Genomic DNA, 20,902 nt, shown 5'->3' with positions numbered 1-20,902 from the left:
GTGTCATTATCCCCATTTGATAGATGAAAAAGCCTGTTGCTCAAATGGAAGAAAGAGGCAAAGGTCTTTTTTGGCTCTTCAATTTAGCACATTTTTAAAGTGTGGTAATACCCTTCAATACTTCATGGGATTGGGAGAGGAGGAGGAGGACGAGAGGTGAGCTGGAATGAAGGCAGGACCTGGTGGGTTTGGACTTTGTCTGGAGTCTTCATGAAGGAGTGGTTGAGGTGAGGCATGCCTGGCAGCAGGGGCAGTGAGACCATTGCAGCAACCCAGGTGTGAGATGATGGCCCTGGGGCCGGTGGAGATGGAGATGCGGGGAGAATCAGGATATGTTCACAATAGAGGGAGGATGGAACTTGGTCACAGACTGGAAGCAGCAGGTGCAGCGGTTTGGAGGAGGAAGAGCTCTTACCTGGTCAGGGGATCAGGAAAGGCTTGGAAGAGGGTGTAAGAGGATCGTAGAGATTCCTCCCCACCTCTGAGAAGGTGCTCGTAGTTCATGCCCTGCCAGTGGGGAATCAGCAGCAGCATCTCTTATGAAGGACGGTATGCAGGCTCCCTCGCTCTGACCACACCTGCCTGCTCCATGCTGTATTAGAAGAGAAGGGAGTTAGAAGAATGTGGCTAGACTTACACATCCCTGGTAATAAAAGGGAATGAATGAGTCATCAGGATAATCACCTGTCATAATGGGCAACGTTTATTGAGCCCTTACTAAGTGCCAGGCACTGTTGCTAATTATTTACATGCGTTTACTTTTTAAATTTTCACAAAAATTCTCTGAGGTAGGGGTTGGTATCATTCCCATTTTACAAATGAGGAAGCTGAGTCATTTGAATGTTAAATAACTTGCCCAAGGGCCCCGGAATAACAAGTGGCTGAGCTTGGATCTAATCCAGGTAATCTAGCTCCAAAGCCCCTGCACAGAACCCCTCTACCATACTGCCTCTTCACCAACACCATCGCTGTACACACCAAGAAAGAGGCCCATCGGTTGTGTTTTCACCTTGGCAGACGGCCCCTCCTCCTAGGTTTCTGGCAGATCTACGTGGTTGTCCTGGGAAGCAGCACTTAGCGTCGTCCACTTGGCAAATGAGTAAAGGGTATTCTCCAGGCCAGGGGTCGGGCTTCATGCCTTCATTCAACAAACATGGACTGAGCTCTTCACATGTGACCTGGGCCAGGTCCCTGCTCTCGTGGAGCTTATGTTCAAGTCAGGGGAGATGTGAAATAAGCACTCAGAGAGTAAGCAAGCGAGACAACTGCGGAGAGTGCCGAGAGGAGGACAGAAAGCAGGGTCGCGTGCTGGGGGTGCTGCTTGTTTACTCTGCACCCGCTGGTCAGAGAAGGCCTCTGGGCAGAGGGACCTTGCCCAGAGGCCCGGATGTTGTAGGAGAAGGAGCTAATCTTGTGACGATCTGGGTGAAATTGCATTCCTGATGGAGAGAGCTGCAGTACAAAGGCCCCCAGTGGGGGAGGAAGCCTGGCATGTTTCAGGAACAGGGAAAAAATAAAATAAAAAGCAAGCCAGTGTGGCTGGGATCCAGTGAGGAAGGGTGAGAGTCAGAGGAGAAGGAAGGCCAGGAGGTAAGCAGGGACCGGGTTACAGAGGCTGAGGTGGGGGTGAGTTCCAGGTGCAGTGGAAGCCTTTGGAGGGCTGTAAACAGGGGTGACATGTTCTGGATGAAAGCGTACACTGCCTACGTTGTGAGGAGGGGGGTGAAGCCCAGAGCAGCCAAGTGAGACCCCCCCTGAGGATCCAGAGCCCCACCGTCACTCAGGTGCTCCCCCCCCGGCGTCCCCAGCACCAGTGGTCTTCTCGGGGTTCCTCTTGGACTCCTAATAAGTCATCGCAACCAAGGGTGTATGTTTTCCTGCATTCTTTAGATTGCTGTTTGTAAAGTCCGTCACTGTGCTCCCAGCTTTTCCCAGTGCGTAACTGATGCTTGTGTTGACTTACAGATCATAAGGCAGCAGTTTCCTCAGTTAACCACCAGAAGACTCGGGACCCGAGGACAGTCCAAGTAAGCACCGACAGCCTTTCCACCTGCAGAGTGCACGTCCACGGGCCTCCAGTCAGGTCCGGACCCCAGGCCTTTCATCCTGAGCTCAGTCCGCAGGCCTCGAGGGAAGTCTGTGGCTGGCGAGAGTGGCCCCCTGTCCCAGGAGCCCTGAGAGAAAGGCTGCCCAAAAGGCCAGCTGCTTTAAGGAATCCGACATGGTGCCACCCTGCCTTTAGTTGTTTTTGTGACAGAGTCTTGGGCATTCTTTAAAAGGAGCGCCTTGTGGTTTCTTGACCAATCTCCAGGTTGCTTGGCTTGTTTTGGTCAACAAACTCTACTCTGACAGTATCCAGTCTGCCAGAGAAGCAACCCTGTAACAATCCCTGCAAGGGAGATGGGGCGGAAAGCTTCAGCCATGCTGTGGTACCCAGGGTGTACCGCTTCCCATTCATCCATTCGGTCAACCAACCAACCAGCCAATGTTTGCTTCACATTTTCTGCATGTCAGATAAATGGTGCTAAGTGCTGGGGACACACGAGCAAACAGGTTTCCGCCCTACTGGATGGAACATGTATTCTCCAGGGGAAGACAGACAAAAAAAGATCATCAAATTGTGAAGAGGGTTGTCCTAGAGAATAACAAAAGGTTGGCCTGGTTTAGAGAGGGTAGCCCTGGAAGGGCTTACTGAGGAGGTGACCCGAGGAGTGAGAGGCTGTGTAGATGCCTGTCTCCCAGGTGAGAGTCAATGGGAAGGGACTCTGCCTTTTTTGCCCAGGCTTCACTAAAATCTGGATTTATAGAGACTTGCCTCGAAGGGTGTTTCAAAAAACTGTTGGAAGTGACTAGGTGTTCCATGAAGAAAGTCTGTTGGCCATGTAAGTTTGGTAAGCACTGAGCTAAACAGGTTCCTTTATGCAGGACTTGTCAGAACCTTTATTATACTACTGTACACCGTGATTCCATTAGAGGGTGCCTTATTCAGCATTTCTAAACGTTTTTACCATGCTGAGTAGCAGATCAACACATACTGACTTATGAAATAATGAAACTTTTTATTAAAAGACAACAACCACATAGGACTTGTAAGACTTGTCACTAAAAGTGTTTCAAAAGCAGCATGTCCAATACTGCCCCCCGACTCTAACCCCGGCCATCCCCAGGCAGCACATTCCCGTCCTGCAAGGGTGGGTTTAACTTTGGAGCCAAATTAGGTAAAGAAAGTGGAAAGTGGATGATCAAACTGGGGGAAACCCTTTTTAGTAAAGTTCTGAAAATAAACGAGACTCATTTTTTTCATGTGGCTCAGAAGCTCTGGGGGCAATTTCCAAAGAGACAGAAAATTTTTGAGCAAGGGACATTTTGGAATAAATTTCTAATAATTTTTTCAGGGTGACTCCTCTGATGAATAAATCTCATTCATAATGAAAAATTCCAGTATTTGTTTAAAAATGAGCTTTCAGCCCTAGTAAGAGTATAGAGTAGAAAACCCAGATTCTTCCTTATTTGTTTGCTGGTGAGCACAGTGGTTGGCACATAAGGGGAAATCACAGAGAAGAGGATGGTTGGAAGACTATTGAATGAATGGAAAGGAATTATTTTTCTCCAGCTTATGGTCTTTTTAGAGTCACTGGCTCCAATACATTGTTGCCCATTTCTGAGATAAAAGTGTACAAATAGATAGTAAAGATAGATAGTAAAGACAGGCAGTAAAAGTAGTAAAGATAGAACAGCATGGTTTCCCATCCTGCATAAGTTTGGAGAAAGTTTCCTTCTGTCTACATGTAAGAGCCTGCTTTTGTTTTTTTTTGTTTTCTTTTTCTTTAACCTAGAGGTTGGCAAATTGGGCAATATCTTCTTTAAAAATTCAGTTTCATTGTATCCTCTCCATAAGGATCCTCCAAGGTTGGTCTCACCTTCAACCAATTGAAAGGTAATAAGAAGCTCTAGTCTCCAACATGCCACTTGGCCTTATAGAGAAAATCCCTCAGCAAATTTACTTTGACAGAATAAATTGGGGGGGGTGCTGATGGAGAGTGTGTTGACGTGCCTTACAGACCTGAAATAGAAAACTGAGAAGTGGTCAGAGCACTGGCTTCACTGCAGTTGCCAATTCTAGCAACATACGGTCTGAAAAATCAAGAAGCAGTCTGATATGAACATGTTATTACTAGCTTGATCTTAAGAAAGTGTAAGGGGGGACTTTGAAAGTTAGGGAGGCGTGTCATAACTGCCCTCCCGCCTGGAGGGGCTTCCAGAGCAAATGGAACCCGCCCCCCGCCCCCACTACCAAAGGAGTGCCCTCCAGGTGGAAAGGCAGTTATGACAGTTGGGAAGTAGAAGGCGCAGAAGACAGAGATCAGCTCAACACAAAGAAGAACTTTCTCTGATCACTACACCGACCTAAAATGAACTGGGCTACCTTCGGAGGGCCCGAGTGCTTCATCCCAGGAGGCATTCAGATAGACGCGAGATGCCCACTAAGCAGAAGTATCACAGAATGGTATTAGGAGTGAAGGGGGAGCGGGGAGAGGGAAGGTTACCTGTGCTCAGCTCTCCTCTCCCTGGGAAGCCTCTCCCAGAACTCAGACTGCTTTCTCTTTTGTATTATTTCGTGACTGACACCACCATATCTCCATGAGTAGAAAAGAGTAGTTAATACGTTGTACAGCGTTTCTGAAAGTGAGGTCCATGAATTACTTACATTAGTATTGCCATGTGATTGTAAAAATCTACTCTGGATCTGCTAAATCAGAATCTTTGGAAGCAGGGCCTGGGAGTCTGTATTTTAATATGTTTTGTAGGTGATTCTTATTATTAGTAAAATTTGACAATCACTGGCTCAGCGCTTAAAAGCACTTTTAGAGGTTCAAATCCTGCCTCTACTGCTTACTCACTATATGATCTTGGGTGTGTTACTTAAATTCTCTGGGTCTTAGTTTCCTAGTCTGTAATATGGGGATAATAATTAGTTCTAGCCTCCCAGGGGTTTTGTGAGATGAAATCGGGCAATGTGTGTAAAGCACTTAGTACCTTGTTAGCTGCTGTGTTACAATAGTAGGTAATGGCAGTCTCATAGAGCCAGGAATGTAATGCAGGGGCCTAACCCAGCAGGCTTGCTGATCTCAAACGGACGTGCAACAGAATTATCTGTGGTGTTCGTTTCAGTGCTGATTCTTGGCCCCTATTCCCTGTTCTGAATCCTTAGGTCTGGGAAGGGGCCTTGGAATCTGTATTTTTATTACGCTCCATAAGTGGCTCTGACAAACATCAAAGTTTGTTAACACCACCATGTAGTGTGTTTTCTTAGTGTAGCACAGTGCCTCTGTAGTCAGACAAACCTGCTTCCTCCCCTAAACAGCCATATGACCTTGAACAAATTACTTAAGCTTTCTTGCCTCCATTTTCTCATCTGTAGAAAGATTATAATAATCCCCATTTCATAGAATTATTTTACAAATTAATGTAGGTAAAGCACTTTCCAAAGTGCCCAGCACATAGCAAGTGTTCAATAGATTGCAGCTAAAACCCAAGCAAAATGCAGCCTCCATCCCTCATTAGTCTTAATTGAAAACATTGCTGTTATTAAGCCCATTCTGAGTTAATAAAAGTTCCTGGTCTTTGTCTTACATTCAGTGTCAACTGAGACACTGAGTTTATCTTTTTAAAGATACAGTTCTTTAAGACTGCCATTTATTGATTAAGAAAAACATAGGCCAAGTGAATTTTTGCTGGTGGTACAGTTAGCAGTCATAAACACACTCTTCTTCTTGGGTCCCTGTATATAACAGATTAAGTACAAATGGAAATTTTTTTATCCCACTTTCTGCTTTGCAAAGTATTTGACTTAACATTTTCTGTAGGAGGCAATTTTGGTTATTTTTACCTGTCTGATTGATGGCTGGCAACATGGAACTTTGGTTTAATTCTAGACTTCCAACATGTTGAGCCTTACGGAGGAGTTAACTCTTCTAGCTCAGGGAGGATGGGTCCAGCCGTCTTTGGCCTTGGGCTCCTGCGGCTCAGGAACCCCCACCTGATGAGGGTGCATGTGGGTCTCTCTCTCTTCCTTTGTGGCCCAGGTATCATTACTACGGCATCGCGGTGAAGGAAAGCTCCCAATATTATGATGTGATGTATTCCAAGAAAGGAGCCGCCTGGGTGAGCGAGACGGGCAAGAAAGAAGTGAGCAAACAGACGGTGGCATATTCACCCCGGTCCAAACTTGGAACATTGCTGCCAGAGTTTCCAAATGTCAAAGATCTAAATCTGCCGGCCAGTCTGCCAGAGGAGAAGGTGACCATGTCTGAAGTGGTGCTGGGAGTGGGTGGTTTCTCTCTCTCTCTCTCTTTCTCTCTCTCTTTTTCTCTCACACACCACAGCGTGCACACACACACACACACACACACACACACACACACTTTTATTGCAAAATGGTGAGTTTAAAAATATAAAGATAGAAATCAGATTCAAGTGTGGACTTTAGTTGACAATAACAATGTATCCGTGTTGGTCCATTAGTTGTGACAAATGTTCCATCCTAATGCAAGATGTTAACGGTAGAGGTAACTGGGTTTGAGCTATAAGGGAACTGACTGAACTATCTTCAAAACTGTACTACAACCCAATACTATTCTAAAATTAAAAGTTTATCTCTCTACCTATCTATCTTACCTACCTTCCTACCCATCTATGATGTTGCACTGTCTCATTTCACAAGGGCCCCCTCCTCTGGATTGCTTTTATATAGGATAAAGTTTATTTTCCCATGTGCTGCAGAGGATGTGGTGAAATTATCGTCCCATAGACCAAGAAGATTTTATAGGTATAGTGAATCGGATAGTTTGGGCCATAGGGTATTGGGAAGAAATAATTGGAAACACAAACTTGGAGACTTTCCCCTGGGTGATCACATCCTAGTGCACCTATCTTGTGCTGCCCAGTGTGCCAGTAGGTGATGAGTTTCTATGTATCACACTGGGATGCAGTGGTGAATGAGACTTGAGTCCTGCTCTCAGGAAGCTTACAGTCAAGCAGGGAGACAGATGCTTGCATAAGTAAACTAAGTTTACATAAAACATATATCAAGGTTCTAAAGCAAAAAGAATACCTGGAAAGAATGCTTTAAATCTAAGAACTAGATAAATCCTTATTTTTTCTCAAATTTGCTTTCTTTCTCAACAAACTTCCTGTACCATTGCTTTAAAATTCTTAGTTAAATGGAGCTGGAGATGCAGTCCTTTTGCTAAGCAGATTCTAGAGAATTTCCGAATGTCTTTTTGTGATTTGGGCAAAAGCACCTCCTCTTATGAGTACATGCTGGGTTTTAACTTTTTAATATATCAGCTGATGAGAATTTAATTTGGAAGGCGTCTACTATGTGCCAGGCACTGTACTAAATGCTGGATACACAAGCATGAATAATATGCTATTTTTATTTTCCCAGAGTCCACAGTTTCAGGGGGTGGAGATGGGGCAGAGGGAGAAACCCATGCTTTCCGTACCACAGGGTGAGTGCTCTGAGGGAGAAACACACTCAGGTGCTATGGGAGCACAGAGGAGGGAGCTGAGAGTCAGCGGGCCCCACCTAATGAAAATGAGTTTTGTCTGGGTCTTGCAGGATGAGTAGGAATTAGGCGAATTTCATCCCCTCAACAGAGAATAAATGACTTGAAATTCCAAGGGCAGAAGTAACGTGTATTAATCTATGCCTTTATTGTTGATCCCTCCTCACCCCTCACAGGTTTCTACCTTTATTATGATGTACAGAACACACTGTCAGAGAATACTGGACACTGTAATAAGAGCCAACTTTGATGAGGTAGGTCAACAAGTGTTGAGCTATGAATACTCTGCAATAAAATATTATGATAACACTAGCTTCTGTTTCATGAGCTCCCTACTAGTGGCCAGGCCTCTGGAAGCCCTTGGTGTACATTAGCTCATTTAGTCCTCACAGTGGTCCTAGGAAGCAGGCACTGTTACTATCCCCATTTTACAGATTCTCAGTGTGAATAGCAGTTGGCAAGGCTTTTTAGTTGCTCTGTCTAGTGAACTGTATCCTGCCTAGTTGGCCTCCTGGGAACACAGTTTTGCCAAGGTATCATTACACCCAGAATTATACATTCAGAAAAACTAAAGGAAAGCTTTTCTTTATTTTGGATTTAACCTTTTCCTGAGGCTCATCCACTTCAGTGCATTTGGAGCCAGTTACCCTCCATTCTCAAGGTCTGGTCCCCATGTCCCTCTAACACTGCCAGTAGGGCCATCTTTGAATACAGACAATCTAAGAATTTCATTTCATTTTTATTTAAAAATATTACAGTTAAGGAATGGAGAGGAGAAATAAGGGAGGATTGAAGCACTGGTTACATGACCAAAGAGACAATAAAATCTTCTTGCCTAAAATGCCATCCAAAAGAATCTTCCAACAGGATGGCAGGAAACCACACACTTCACCCCATAAAGCTGAGGCCTTTCTGTTTAAAGAAAATGCCTTTCAGGCAGGAAAAAAAGAAAAAAAACTAAACCAAAGACACCACCCTGGGATCAGGTGTGGGCATTCAACTTCAGGGAAGACAACCCAGGCTCTATAGGGGCTATAAAAATCATTAGTTATTGGTGAAAAAGATGCTGGAGATTCCCTTTTTGTGTGTTTTAGGAGGGCATGTGCTGTTGGAGATGGAGGGGAAGAGGGTTAGGTAAGGCAGTGAATGCTTGTTGAGCACTTGCCAGTACTTGTGCAGCTTATTTACTGTTCCCTCAGGAGCCCGGTGTAGCAGTGGTACCACCATATGTGAGCTATCGCTCGGTTCTTAGACACGGCTCCAGAAGAGGTGGCAGCGTGTTGGCAGAGAAGGACTATTCTTCCTGCTCTTGACTTTCATCCACTAGATTCTTAAATTTCCCAAATTCCTTGAGTGACCATTCAAGTGGAATTATTTTCTTTTTAAAGAAAGAAAACTCACTGCTTTCTCTCGTATTGTAGTTTGGCTATGTCTCACGTATCAAAGGCAGTGCACGGAGATCTGGGCAAACCATGACACATGATTGGTTAAGACAACACTGGCTTCTGTAACAGATAAGCCCCAAGTCTTAACACGGTGAGACAATACATGTCACAATCCAATGTGGACGCCCTTGGTTGGAAGGCTGGTTTCTGGGGGTGGTTCAGGGACCCAGGCTTCTTCCACCTTGTGGCCACACCCTGCCCTAGATCCTTGGAGTCCTCTGTTCAGCTGATGGATGGGGAAAAGGATTACAGGGAAGACATCCCCCTTCTTAACCTTGTCAGCCCAGAAATAAAATGCATCACTTTTGCCCATAGTCTATTGGCAAGAGCTGGTCTCACAGCCCCACCTTGAGGTGAGGGGAGCTGGGAAGTGTGGCCCCTCACTGGGCAGCATGCTTTTCTCCTACTAGAGAAGAGGAGCTCTAGTGGATAGCTGTCCCTCTCTGCCACAAGTACTAACAACAGAACTGGTGACAGTCCTGGCGGCAGCTTATGCTACTAGAGAAGAGGAGCTCTAGTGGATAGCTGTCCCTCTCTGCCACAGGTACTAACAACAGAACTGGTGACAGTCCTGGCGGCAGCTTATACTACTAGGGAAGAGGAGCTCTAGTGGATAGCTGTCCCTCTCTGCAACAAGTACTAACAACAGAACTGGTGACAGTCCTCCCTTATGTTCATATCTAGCTTTATACATCTCAAAACTTGATCATCATCTCACTTCACTGAACTCCATTCATTAATTCCAACACTTGTTGGGCATCTAATGGTGCCGTTTGCTGCTCTAGCCCCCAGAAATGGGGTGACGGGACACAGTCTTGAGGGGAAAAAAAGGCATGCACGCCAGCAATTAGGATGCAGAGTATATGGTCCAGAAACCTTGTGAGGGCTTGAGTGCTCCTGCGGGAAGAGTGCTAGACTTGGAGCTTAGGCTTGCATTCAAGACGTGGCTCACTGCGCGTCTGGAGCCTGTGCTCCGCAACAAGAGAGGCCACGATAGTAAGAGGCCCGCGCACCGCGATGAAGAGTGGCCCCCGCTTGCCGCAACAAGAGAAAGCCCTCACACAGAAACGAAGACCCAATGCAGCCATAAATAAATAAATAAATAAATATTAAAAAAAAAAAAAAAAAAAAGACGTGGCTCAATTCCTCATCCTAGAAATGAAGATAAAAATATCATCCCTGCCTATCCAGTTCACAGGATTACTGGAAGGAGGAGATGAGACAGTGCCCAGTAAAAGGTCATACAAATGCTTGCTCTCGTCAGATACGTCAACCAGAGAGTTAAGAGAGGTCACACAGTTGGTTAGATCTTTGTTGCCTAACACTGCTGGTCCAGTATTCTTTCCACCCCTGGGCAGGGGTATTTGTGGCTGTTTTTGAGATGGCTGATGGAGATGTTGTTCATTCTACCCAAACACAAAAGAATGAAGGGGGTATTTTACCTCTGATGGGCATGGCTTTCTCCTACAGCTGAGAAAAGTCATTGGTAAATAAATGGTGGATGCATCTGGTACACGTTGATGGTATAGTTTGTTTCAGGTCTTCAAGATCTTTAATATCCGTTGAGGTCACAATGTATACTAGTGTCACAATCTTAAATTATCTTATTGTTTGCTTGTTCATTGTTTGTCTCCTACCACCACCATGGAAGCCCTTGAGGGCAGGGACCTTGTTTGTCTTGCTTACTACTGTATCCAGGTCAACTATACTCTCAGGCTCTCAGTAAATGTTTCTTGGGTGGGTGAGTGGATGGATGGATGGGTGAGTGGATGGATGGGTGGATGGGTGGATGGGTGGATGGATGGAAAACCGCCACAGACTTATAGCATTTTCAGGCAAGCACAAAGAGTCCAAATCTGCATGTAGGGGACTTGCTGCAAAGCCTTCTCCAAACTACATTGCACAGAGAGCTGTAAAATCAGATAGTCCTGTGTTTGAGTCCCAAATTTACCACTTACTAGCCTGTGACCTTGAGCAAGGTACTTAACCTCTCTGAGCCTCAATTTCTTTTTCTGTGAAATGGAGGTAATTACTATATCTACCTCATAGTAAAATTGTGATGATTACATGGAAATTGTATAGATAAAGTATCTGATTTCAAACTCAGAGCATAATAAGTGGTAGGTATTTTGGTAGTTATTGTTTTGTCAAGTTCCTTTTAACACTGTAACAATTAAGTGCCCATGACTGGAAATCATCAGATATGTTTCCACAAGGTGCCAATATATTAGGAATGAACTAAACATAGGCATGGAAAAGAAATAGGAAACTTACTTAGGTATTCTTAAGGAAATCATCTCCTGATACTTCATTGAACAGAGAGAAAAAGGGCTGGGAGTTCAAGGGACTAAAGTAGATAATCCAGGAAACTTGGTTTAAATAATCATTTTCAATCATTTACCCCTGATTTGTTCACCATTTATGCTTGCAAGGAGTAAGGAGAACTTCTCCCTTCTGTCTAATTATGTTTCCATTTGTTAAATGGCTTCATCATGCCAGGCATCTTATAAGTTATCTTATTTCATCCTACTAATAGGTAGACACCATCTCCATTTTGTAAAGGCTGGTAACTCTCATATGTATATATTTATTTAGTCCGAGCTCCGGATTCAAATGACTTGCCGTCTAACTTACGGTGGTCTAATCAGAGCTCTAATTTTCGCTCCCAGATTTGTTCTTCCCAAGTCTTAGATTGCCACTACCACACACAATTGCTCAAACCACAAACCTCGGTTCTTCTTTTCCCCTCACGCTTCGTATCTAGTCTATCAGGAGGTCCTGTTGGCTCAGCCTCCTGATATGAACACTGTGTCTGTCCATTTCACCCCTGACTTCCAAGTATCACCCCTTGAGCTTTACACTGTTCTCCCTCCTTTTCTTTTTCTTCTCACTCTGAGGAACTAGTCCACTGGACATTAAATGCTCTTAAATGCAGAGTAGGAAGGGAGGTCAAAACTGGATAATATGCCCTCTACAAAGGCTGCCCCGGTACCAGGACTGATCAGGACTCCCTGTGCCACTTGAACAGACTTGGAAAAGACAGATGGCTGCTAATGAGAGTGACTTTCTACAGATTTGTTTTAATGTACACAGCAGCTAATGTTTTCCAGAATTTCTGCTGGAAATTGACTGCTCACAAAAAAAAAAAAAAAGAGTAGGGCTACATGCAAGGAGAGCTTAGAAAGGCAAATGAATTCAGAATCTACCAAATACTAGGAATCAACTGGGCAATGCTTATTTGGAGTTGGAAGGACAGGCAGGGAGGTCCAGGACCTGGCCAGACAGAGGCCAGTGCCCAGGGATGAGATGGAATCCGGGGACAGCAGAGGGTTGTCTGGAGGGTAAGCACCTTGTCTAAGAGGTGTGGCCACCTCCAGGCCCAAGGCAGCCAGCAGTCAGACACCACGTGTCCCAATAAGAACAGGAACCTTGACAGGTGAGCAGAGCCACCATGGGGATCCTAGGTGGGTGACGCTCAGAAACGTAGGCAAGGGTGTCTCAAATGTCTTAGGGCAGTGGACTGATTTCTTGGGCCTCATAGTTGTAGTGCCTCCATGATACAAATAATAACAATAATAATAGTAATAATAATAGCAGCTAACCTTTATTGAGCATTTACTATGTGCCAACCACTGTAATAAGTACTTTTTAGGAATCTTTACCAAAATCTAGTAAATACTACTTTTATTCCCATTTCACAGGTAAAGAAACTGAGGCATAGAGATATTATACCCCTAGTTGGTAGTGGTGACAGGATTAGAACCCTGGAAGGCAGTCTTTACTCAATTGGATTTTTTTTTTGTTGGTTTTAATTTTCAATCTTGTTGTAAACTTTGCAATATTTTCACTCTCGTGGAATTAACAGAACTGTGACTTTGAGTTTCATAATTTACAAACCTGACCTCATTTACCACTTTGATCCTGTTTTTGGAAATCACCATTTTTCCTCTAGGAAGTCAGGAGGCATGCTTTTCTCCTCATTCCTCACCCCCCAAGCCTCCCATCCAGTGTTTACGCTGGGAATTCCAGCCTGGCCGTGGGGATCAGGGAATTCTGTCCATCCGAGGCTGAGCTCAGGTCACCAAGCTGGGGTCAGAGGTAGCCTGGTCAAAGGAAAGCAAGACCCTACTCCTAAGAGGGGCTTGAAGGACAACTGCAGGTCCCCAGGCTGGGGCAGAAAGCTGGGATGTGGGCAGCAGTCCAAGAAGAGGCATAGGTCTCAGGAATGGGGTAGAAGCCCATGTGAAGAGCCAACTAGCCACTAGACTGATTTGTGAAAAGACAAATTCATCCATTCCCTGACTTGCTGTCTGGCTTTGGACAAATAAGTTAATGTCTCTACAAAATGGGAGCAGTGATCCTAAGCTTTAGTATTAACTGAGAGAACCTGTGCTAAGTTCCTGGCGTATAGCAGCACTCAATAAATACAGAACGCTGACGCCATTAATAATACCACCTCCAAAGTGTTAGACTTGGGTACTAAATGACCTCCTGCCTTGGGTCAGGATTGATTTGGGGAACCAGGGATGTGGGCAGCGCTGTACACCAGGAGTTCAGGAGTGCCCATCTGTGGAGGAAAGAAAGATACATAGTACAGGAACCAAGTTGAGCTTGTAAGAATTCACAAAACTTCAGTTATTTGTTCCCTAACTTTAAGATGAGTCACTCCTCAATGTTAGCTGAAGTCTAGGTATCTTTAGTGTTATTATACGTACCAGATAACCATCTTCTACCGTGTCCCTTCACTTCCCTTATCTTGTCCCACCCCCCCACCTGCTCTCTCCCTGACCTCCAACTCAGACCCTGGAAGACACAAGGGTCGGGGGCCTGCTCTCCTCGTATTAATAACAATAACTCCATTTTGAGTGCCCGCTGGATTTCTGTCCTGTGCTAGTGGTTGGGCTTGGGTGTCCTCGTACCTTACTGTCCAGATGGCACTGTCTAGCGTCCCATAATGGCGCTAGCCAGCCAAGGCTGCACCAAGGGCTCTTTGAGAAAATGGTCGAATTTGGCCACGAAGAGGCCTTTGCACTTTGTCCGTTTTTGGGGCGCACAAGGTTGTATCAAGAGACTTCTGTCTGTGACACCTACTCTTCTTCCTCCTAGACATAGGCCTCTTACCAGCAACTCACACAATGTTCCCTTCCTTTCCAGAACACCCTGGGGTCCCCGAGGCACCAGCAGGTCCAAAGAATAGTTGTAGTGCTCTGAGCTTTTTAGAAGCAACATCCCACCTTCCCTTTCTTAAACTTTTTACCCAGACCACGGTAAGCATGAAGGGGCAGATGGGTTAACTTGCTACTGCTCTCTCCCAGGGCAGGGTAGACCCCAGGCTGCCAGGCCAAGTGCTTCTCCAGCAGGGGGCATGCACCCGGATGGGCAGGGTGAAGACTTGGGACAGGAGGACCTTCCGGGGCCTCGTAAGCCACCCAGGCTGGGACGGCCTCTGCTGCTGCAAGGGGAGCAGAGAATAGCGCTGTGGACTGGGCTGGCCTTCGCTGAGTCCCAAGGCTCTGCTGGGAGGGCCTTGTGTAACCTCAACGGTTCTTCTCTCTGTGGGTTGATACAGGTTCAAAGTTTCCTTCTGCACTTTTGGCAAGGAATGCCACCCCACATGCTGCCCGTGCTGGGCTCCTCCACGGTGGTGAACATCGTCGGCGTGTGTGACTCCATCCTCTACAAAGCTATCTCCGGAGTGCTGATGCCCACCGTGCTGCAGGCATTACCTGACAGGTGGGCACGCTTCTTCTCGTATCCCCTCATGGTTGGTCCTCAGCAGGTATCGTTCCTGCTTCTCATTTACTGAATAGAACCATGCACTGTCTGGGGGCCTCCCTTGTAAAGACCATTAATATTGGACTTTAAAATATTATATTTTATTTATATTTTTGAATATAAATAAAATTTAATATTTCCAGTATAAATAAAATTTAATATTTTGAACCTCTTGTATCATTCAGAATTCAAAAAGGATAATATGTTACACAATGAAAAGTCTCCCTCCTAATCTTCTTTCCCTTATACCCAGGTCCTCTCCCCAGAGCATGAAATACAGTCATTTTCTTAGGGCCCCGTCCGGATCTGCTATGCACACGGAACCAGTGCATGACATATACTTTTTCTTACTCAAATGATGACATACTACATATACTGTTCTGTACCTTGTTTCAAAAAAACACGTCTTGGAGATTGTGTTGGGCAGCTTCTGTGCCCCTTCAGCTGCAGGCTCCGCTGTGTTCCATGCTGCCTCCTGCCCTGTGAGGGGTAGGTGGGGAGGGTGATCTGCATGGAACACTTTACGGGGCTCCCTTTCCCTCTGGCTTCCAGCCCCGATCAGCCAGTGGTGGGGAGGGGGTCAGAAGGGAGATCAAAGGGAGGGAGGAGAGTGAAGTCAGGAGATGGCCTCACTACCTCCCTCCCTATGAGGTCACCCCCGGCTGGCCACGTCCCTCCACTGGGCTCTGCTGCCTTCCAGGCCGCCTCTCTCCCTCCAGGTTGTCCTTTGGTCATGAGGTGGATGAGAGCCTGCTGGCCCTAACCCCCGGTTGCAGCGGTCACCTTTATGGGTTCTCCTGTGCCTATCCACGCCTTTACGACTTGTCCCTGATAAATAAACTCTACAGTTTTGAGTGTCATCTGTTTCCTGTTGGGACTGCTACAGAGAGCATTTTACATCAGTCTATAAAAAGGTTTTTTTTCTTTTTCACACCTGCATATTGTTCCTCTGTATTGCGTTTAATTAGTTGTCTTGATGTTTCCAATCTTGTCCTATTACAATGCTGTGATGAAAGATGTTTTTAGTACATTCTTTTACATGGTGCAGTTTGTTAGTTTCCTAGGGCTGCAATAACCAAGTACTACAAACTGGGTGGCTGAAAACAACAAACGTTATTTCCTCACAGTTCTGGAGGCCACAGGTCTAAAATCAAGGTGTTGTCAGGCTTGGTTCTTTGCAGAGACTTTGAGGGAGGATCTGATCTGTGCCTCTCTCATAGCTTCTGATGGGTGCCATCTATCCTTGGCGTTCCTTGGCTTGTAGCTGCATCACTCCAGTCTCTGCCTCCCATCTTCACATTGATTCCCACTCTGTGTCTTGCCGTCTCCCGTAAGGACACTTGTCATTGGATTTAAGGCCCACCCAGTTAATCCAAGGTTTCGTCTCAAGATCCTTAATTTAATCACATCTGCAAAGGCCCTTTTATCAAATAAGGTCAGCTTCACAGGTTCCAGGTGGGCATATTATGGGGGGGGAACAACCCTTCATCCTACTACATGGAGTATAGGTGCAGGATAAATTCCTAAAGGGCTGAATTGCTGGTTCAAAGGGTCTGTGACTTAAACTTGTCTCAGTGAAGTTTTAATTTGCATTTATCTTATTATGAATGGAGTTGAATATTTATTTTTTTATACAACAGTTTCTTATTAGTTATCCATTTTATACATATTAGTGTATATATGTCAATCCCAATCTCCCAATTCATCGCACCACCACCACCACCACCACTTTCCCCCGTTGGTGTCCGTACGTTTCTCCTCTGCATCTGTGTCTCAATTTCCGCCCTGCAGACCGGTTCATCTGTACCATTTTTCTAGGTTCCGCATATATGCGTTAATATACGATACTTGTTTTTCTCTTTCTGACTTACTTCACTCTGTATGACAGACTCTAGGTCCATTCACGTCTCTACAAATGACCCAATTTCGTTCCTTTTTATGGCTGAGTAATATTCCATTGTGTATATGTACCACAACTTCTTTATCCATTCATCTGTCGATGGGCATTTAGTATGCTTCCATGACCTGGCTATTGTAAATAGTGCTGCAATGAACATTGGGGTACATGTGTCTTTTTGAATTATGGTTTTCTCTCAGTATATGCCCAGTAGTGGGATTGCTGGGTCATATGGTAATTCTCTTTTTAGTTTTTTAAGGAACCTCCATACTGTTCTCCATAGTGGCTGTATCAATTTACATTCCCCCCAACAGTGCAAGAGGGTTCCCTTTTCTCCACACCCTCTCCAGCATTTGTTGTTTGTAGATTTCCTGAGGATGCCCATTCTAACCAGTGTGAGGTGATACCTCATTGTGGTTTTCATTTGCATTTCTCTAATAATTAGTGTTGTTGAGCAGCTTTTCATGTGCTTCTTGGCCATCTGTATGTCTTCTTTGGAGAAATGTCTGTTTAGGGCTTCTACCCATTTTTGGATTGGGTTGTTTGTTTTTTTCATGTTGGGCTGCATGAGCTGTTTATATATTTTGGAGATTAATCCTTTGTCCGTTGATTCGTTTGCAAATATTTTCTTCCATTATGAGGGTTGTTTTTTTGTCTTGTTTGTAGTTTCCTTTGCTGTGCAAAAACTTTTAAGTTTCATTAGGTCCCATTTGTTTATTTTTGTTTTTATTTCCATTACTCTAGGAGGTGGATGAAAAAAGATCTTGCTGTGATTTATGTCAAAGAGTGTTCTTCCTATGTTTTCCTCTCAGAGTTTTACAGTGTCCAGTCTTACATTTAGGTCTCTAATCCATTTTGAGTTTATTTTTGTGTATGGTGTTAGGGAGTGTTCTAATTTCATTCTTTTACATGTAGCCGTCCAGTTCTTCCAGCACCACTTATTGAAGAGACTCTCTTTTCTCCATTGTATATCCTTTCCACCTTTGTCATAGATTAGTTGACCATAGGTGCGTGGGTTTATCTCTGGGCTTTCTATCCTGTTGCATTGATCTATATTTCTGTTTTTTTGTCAGTACCATACTGTCTTGATTACTGTAGCTTTGTAGTATAGTCTGAAGTCCAGGAGCCTGATTCCTCCAGCTCCGTTTTCTTCCTTCAAGACTGCTTTGGCTATTTGGGGTCTTTTGTGTCTCCATACAAATTTTAAGATTTTTTTCTTCTAGTTCTGTAAAAAATGCCATTGGTAATTTGATAGGGATTGCATTGAATCTGTAGATTGCTTTGGGTAGTATAGTCATTTTCACAGTATCGATTCTTCCAATCCAAGAACATGCTATATCTCTCCATCTGTTGGTATCATCTTTAATTTCTTTCATCAGTGTCTTATAGTTTTCTGCATACAGGTCTTTTGTCTCCCTAGGTAGGTTTATTCCTAGGTATTTTATTCTTTTTGTTGCAGTGGTAAATGGGAGTGTTTCCTTAATTTCTCTTTCAGATTTTTCATCATTAGTGTATAGGAATGCAAGAGGTTTCTGTGCATTAATTTTGTATCCTGCAACTTTACCAAATTCATGGATTAGCTCTAGTAGTTTTCTGGTGGCATCTTTAGGATTCTCTATGTATAGTATCATGTCATCTGCAAACAGTGAAAGTTTTACTTCTTCTTTTCCAATTTGTATTCCTCTTATTTCTTTTTCTTCTCTGATTGCCGTGGCTAGTACTTCCAAAACTATGTTGAACAATAGTGGTGAGTGTAGACATCCTTGTCCTGTTACTGATCTTAGAGGAAATGCTTTCAGTTTTTCACCATTGAGAATGATGTTTGCTGTGGGTTTGTCATATATGGCCTTTGTTATGTTGAGGTAGGTTCCCTCTGTGCCCACTTTCTAGAGAGTTTGTATCATAAATGGGTGTTGAATTTTGTCAAAAGCTTTGTCTGCATCTATTGAGATGATCATATGGTTTTTATTCTTCAATTTGTTAATGTGGTATATCACATTGATTGTTTTGCCTATATTGAAGAATCCTTGCATCCCTGGGATAAATCCCACTTGGTCATGGTGTATGATCCTTTTAATGTGCTGTTGGATCCTGTTTGCTAGTAGTTTGTTGAGGATTTCTGCATCTATATTCATCAGTGATATTGGTCTGTAATTTTCTTTTTTTGTAGTATCTTTGTCTGGTGTTGGTATCAGGGTGATGGTGGCCTCATAGAATGAGTTTGGGAGTGTTCCTTCCTCTGCAGTTTTTGGGAAGAGTTTGAGAAGGATAGGTGTTAGCTCTTCTCTAAATGTTTGATAGTATTCACCTGTGAAGTCATCTGGTCCTGGACTTTTGTTTGTTGGAAGATTTTTAATCACAGTTTCAATTTCATTACTTGTGATTGGTCTGTTCATATTTCCTATTTCTTTCTGGTTCACTCTTGGAAGGTTATACCTTTCTAAGAATTTGTCCATTTCTTCCAGGTTGTCCATTTTACTGGCACAGAGTTGCTTGTAGTAGTCTCTTAGGATGCTTTGTATTTCTGTGGTGTCTGTTGTAATGTCTCGTTTTTCATTTCTAGTGTTATTGATTTGAGTCCTCTCCCTCTTTCTCTTGATGAGTCTGGCTAATGGTTTATCAATTTTGTTTATCTTCTCAAAGAACCAGCTTTTACTTCTATTGATCTTTGCTATTGTTTTCTTTGTTTCTATTTCATTTATTTCTGCTCTGATCTTTATGATTTCTTTCCTTCTACTAACTTTGGGGTTTGTTTTTTCTTCTTTCTCTAGTTCTTTTACGTGTAAGGTTAGATTGTTTATTTGAGATGTTTGTTGTTTCTTGAGGTAGGATTGTATTGCTATAAAATTCCCTCTTAGATCTGCTTTTGCTGCATCCCATAGGTTTTGGATCATCGTGTTTTCATTGTCATTTGTCTCTAGGTATTTTTTGATTTCCTCTTTGATTTCTTCAGTGATCTCTTGGTTATTTAGTAACGTATTGTTTAGCCTCCATGTGTTTGTGTTTTTTATGTTTTTTTCCCTGTAATTGATTTCTAATCTCATAGCGTTGTGGTTAGAAAAGATGCTTGATATGATTTCAGTTTTCTTAAATTTACTGCGGCTTGATTTGTGACCCAGGATGTGATCAATCCTGGAGAATGTTCTGTGTGCACTTGAGAAGAAAGTGTAATCTGCCATTTTTGGATGGAATGTCCTATAAATATCAATTAAATCTACCTGGTCTATTGTGTCATTTAAAGCTTGTGTTTCCTTATTAATTTTCTGTTTGGATGATCTGTCCATTGGTGTAAGCGAGGTGTTAAAGTCCCCCACTATTATTGTGTTACTGTCGATTTCCTCGTTTACAGCTTTTAGCAGTTGCCTTAAGTATTGAGGTGCTCCTATGTTGGGTGCATATATATTTATAATTGTTACATCTTCTTCTTGGATTGATCCCTTGGTCATTATGTAGTGTCCTTCCTTGTCTCTTGTAACATTCCTTATTTTAAAGTCTATTTTATCTGATCGGAGTATTGCTACTCCAGCTTTCTTTTGATTACCATTTGCGTGGAATATCTTTTTCCATCCCCTCACTTTCACTCTGTATGTGTCCCTAAGTCTGAAGGGGTCTCTTCTAGACAGCATATATATGGGTCTTTTTTTTGTATCCCTTCAGGCAGTCTATGTCTTTTGGTTGGAGCATTTAATCCATTGACATTTATGGTAATTATCGATATGTATGCTCCTATGACCATTTTCTTAATTATAATGGGTTTGTTTTTGTAGGTCCTTTTCTTCTCTTGTGTTTCCCACTTAGAGAAGTTCCTTTAGCATTTGTTGTAGAGCTGGTTTGATGGTGCTGAATTCTCTTAGCTTTTGCTTGTCTGTAAAGCTTTTGATTTCTCCATCGAATCTGAATGAGATCCTTGCTGGGTAGAGTAATCTTGCTTGTAGGTTCTTCCCTTTCATCACTTTAAGTATATCATACCACTCCCTTCTGGCTTGTAGAGTTTCTGCTGAGAAATCAGCTGTTAACCTTATGGGAGTTCCCTTGTATGTTATTTGTCATTTTTCCCTTGCTGCTTTCAATAATTTTTCTTTGTCTTTAATTTTTGCCAATTTGATTACTATGTGTCACGGCGTGTTTCTCCTTGGGTTTATCCTGTATGGGACTTGCTGCGCTTCCTGGACTTGGGTGGCTATTTCCTTTCCCATGTTAGGGAAGTTTTCGAC

The 20,902-nt window shown here is 43.6% G+C and overlaps 1 protein-coding gene across 3 annotated transcripts in view; it reads left to right on the top strand.

Moving 5' to 3' along the window:
• Window positions 1-20,902, top strand: part of RFX4 (regulatory factor X4) — a 167,041-nt gene that overhangs the window by 86,006 nt on the left and 60,133 nt on the right. For all 3 annotated transcript variants that reach the window (XM_007165734.2, XM_007165733.2, XM_057556340.1), the window contains exons 5-8: window positions 1,966-2,027; window positions 6,087-6,300; window positions 7,748-7,825; window positions 14,586-14,749. In XM_007165734.2, coding sequence (XP_007165796.1) covers window positions 1,966-2,027; window positions 6,087-6,300; window positions 7,748-7,825; window positions 14,586-14,749 — 518 coding nt within the window. The remainder of the gene's footprint in view (window positions 1-1,965; window positions 2,028-6,086; window positions 6,301-7,747; window positions 7,826-14,585; window positions 14,750-20,902) is intronic.

Source organism: Balaenoptera acutorostrata, chromosome 11, assembly GCF_949987535.1.
Source record: "Balaenoptera acutorostrata chromosome 11, mBalAcu1.1, whole genome shotgun sequence".
Lineage (NCBI taxonomy): Eukaryota > Metazoa > Chordata > Mammalia > Artiodactyla > Balaenopteridae > Balaenoptera > Balaenoptera acutorostrata.
The sequence above is the reverse complement of the archived record's forward strand: the minus strand, read 5'-3'. Positions and strand labels throughout refer to the sequence as shown.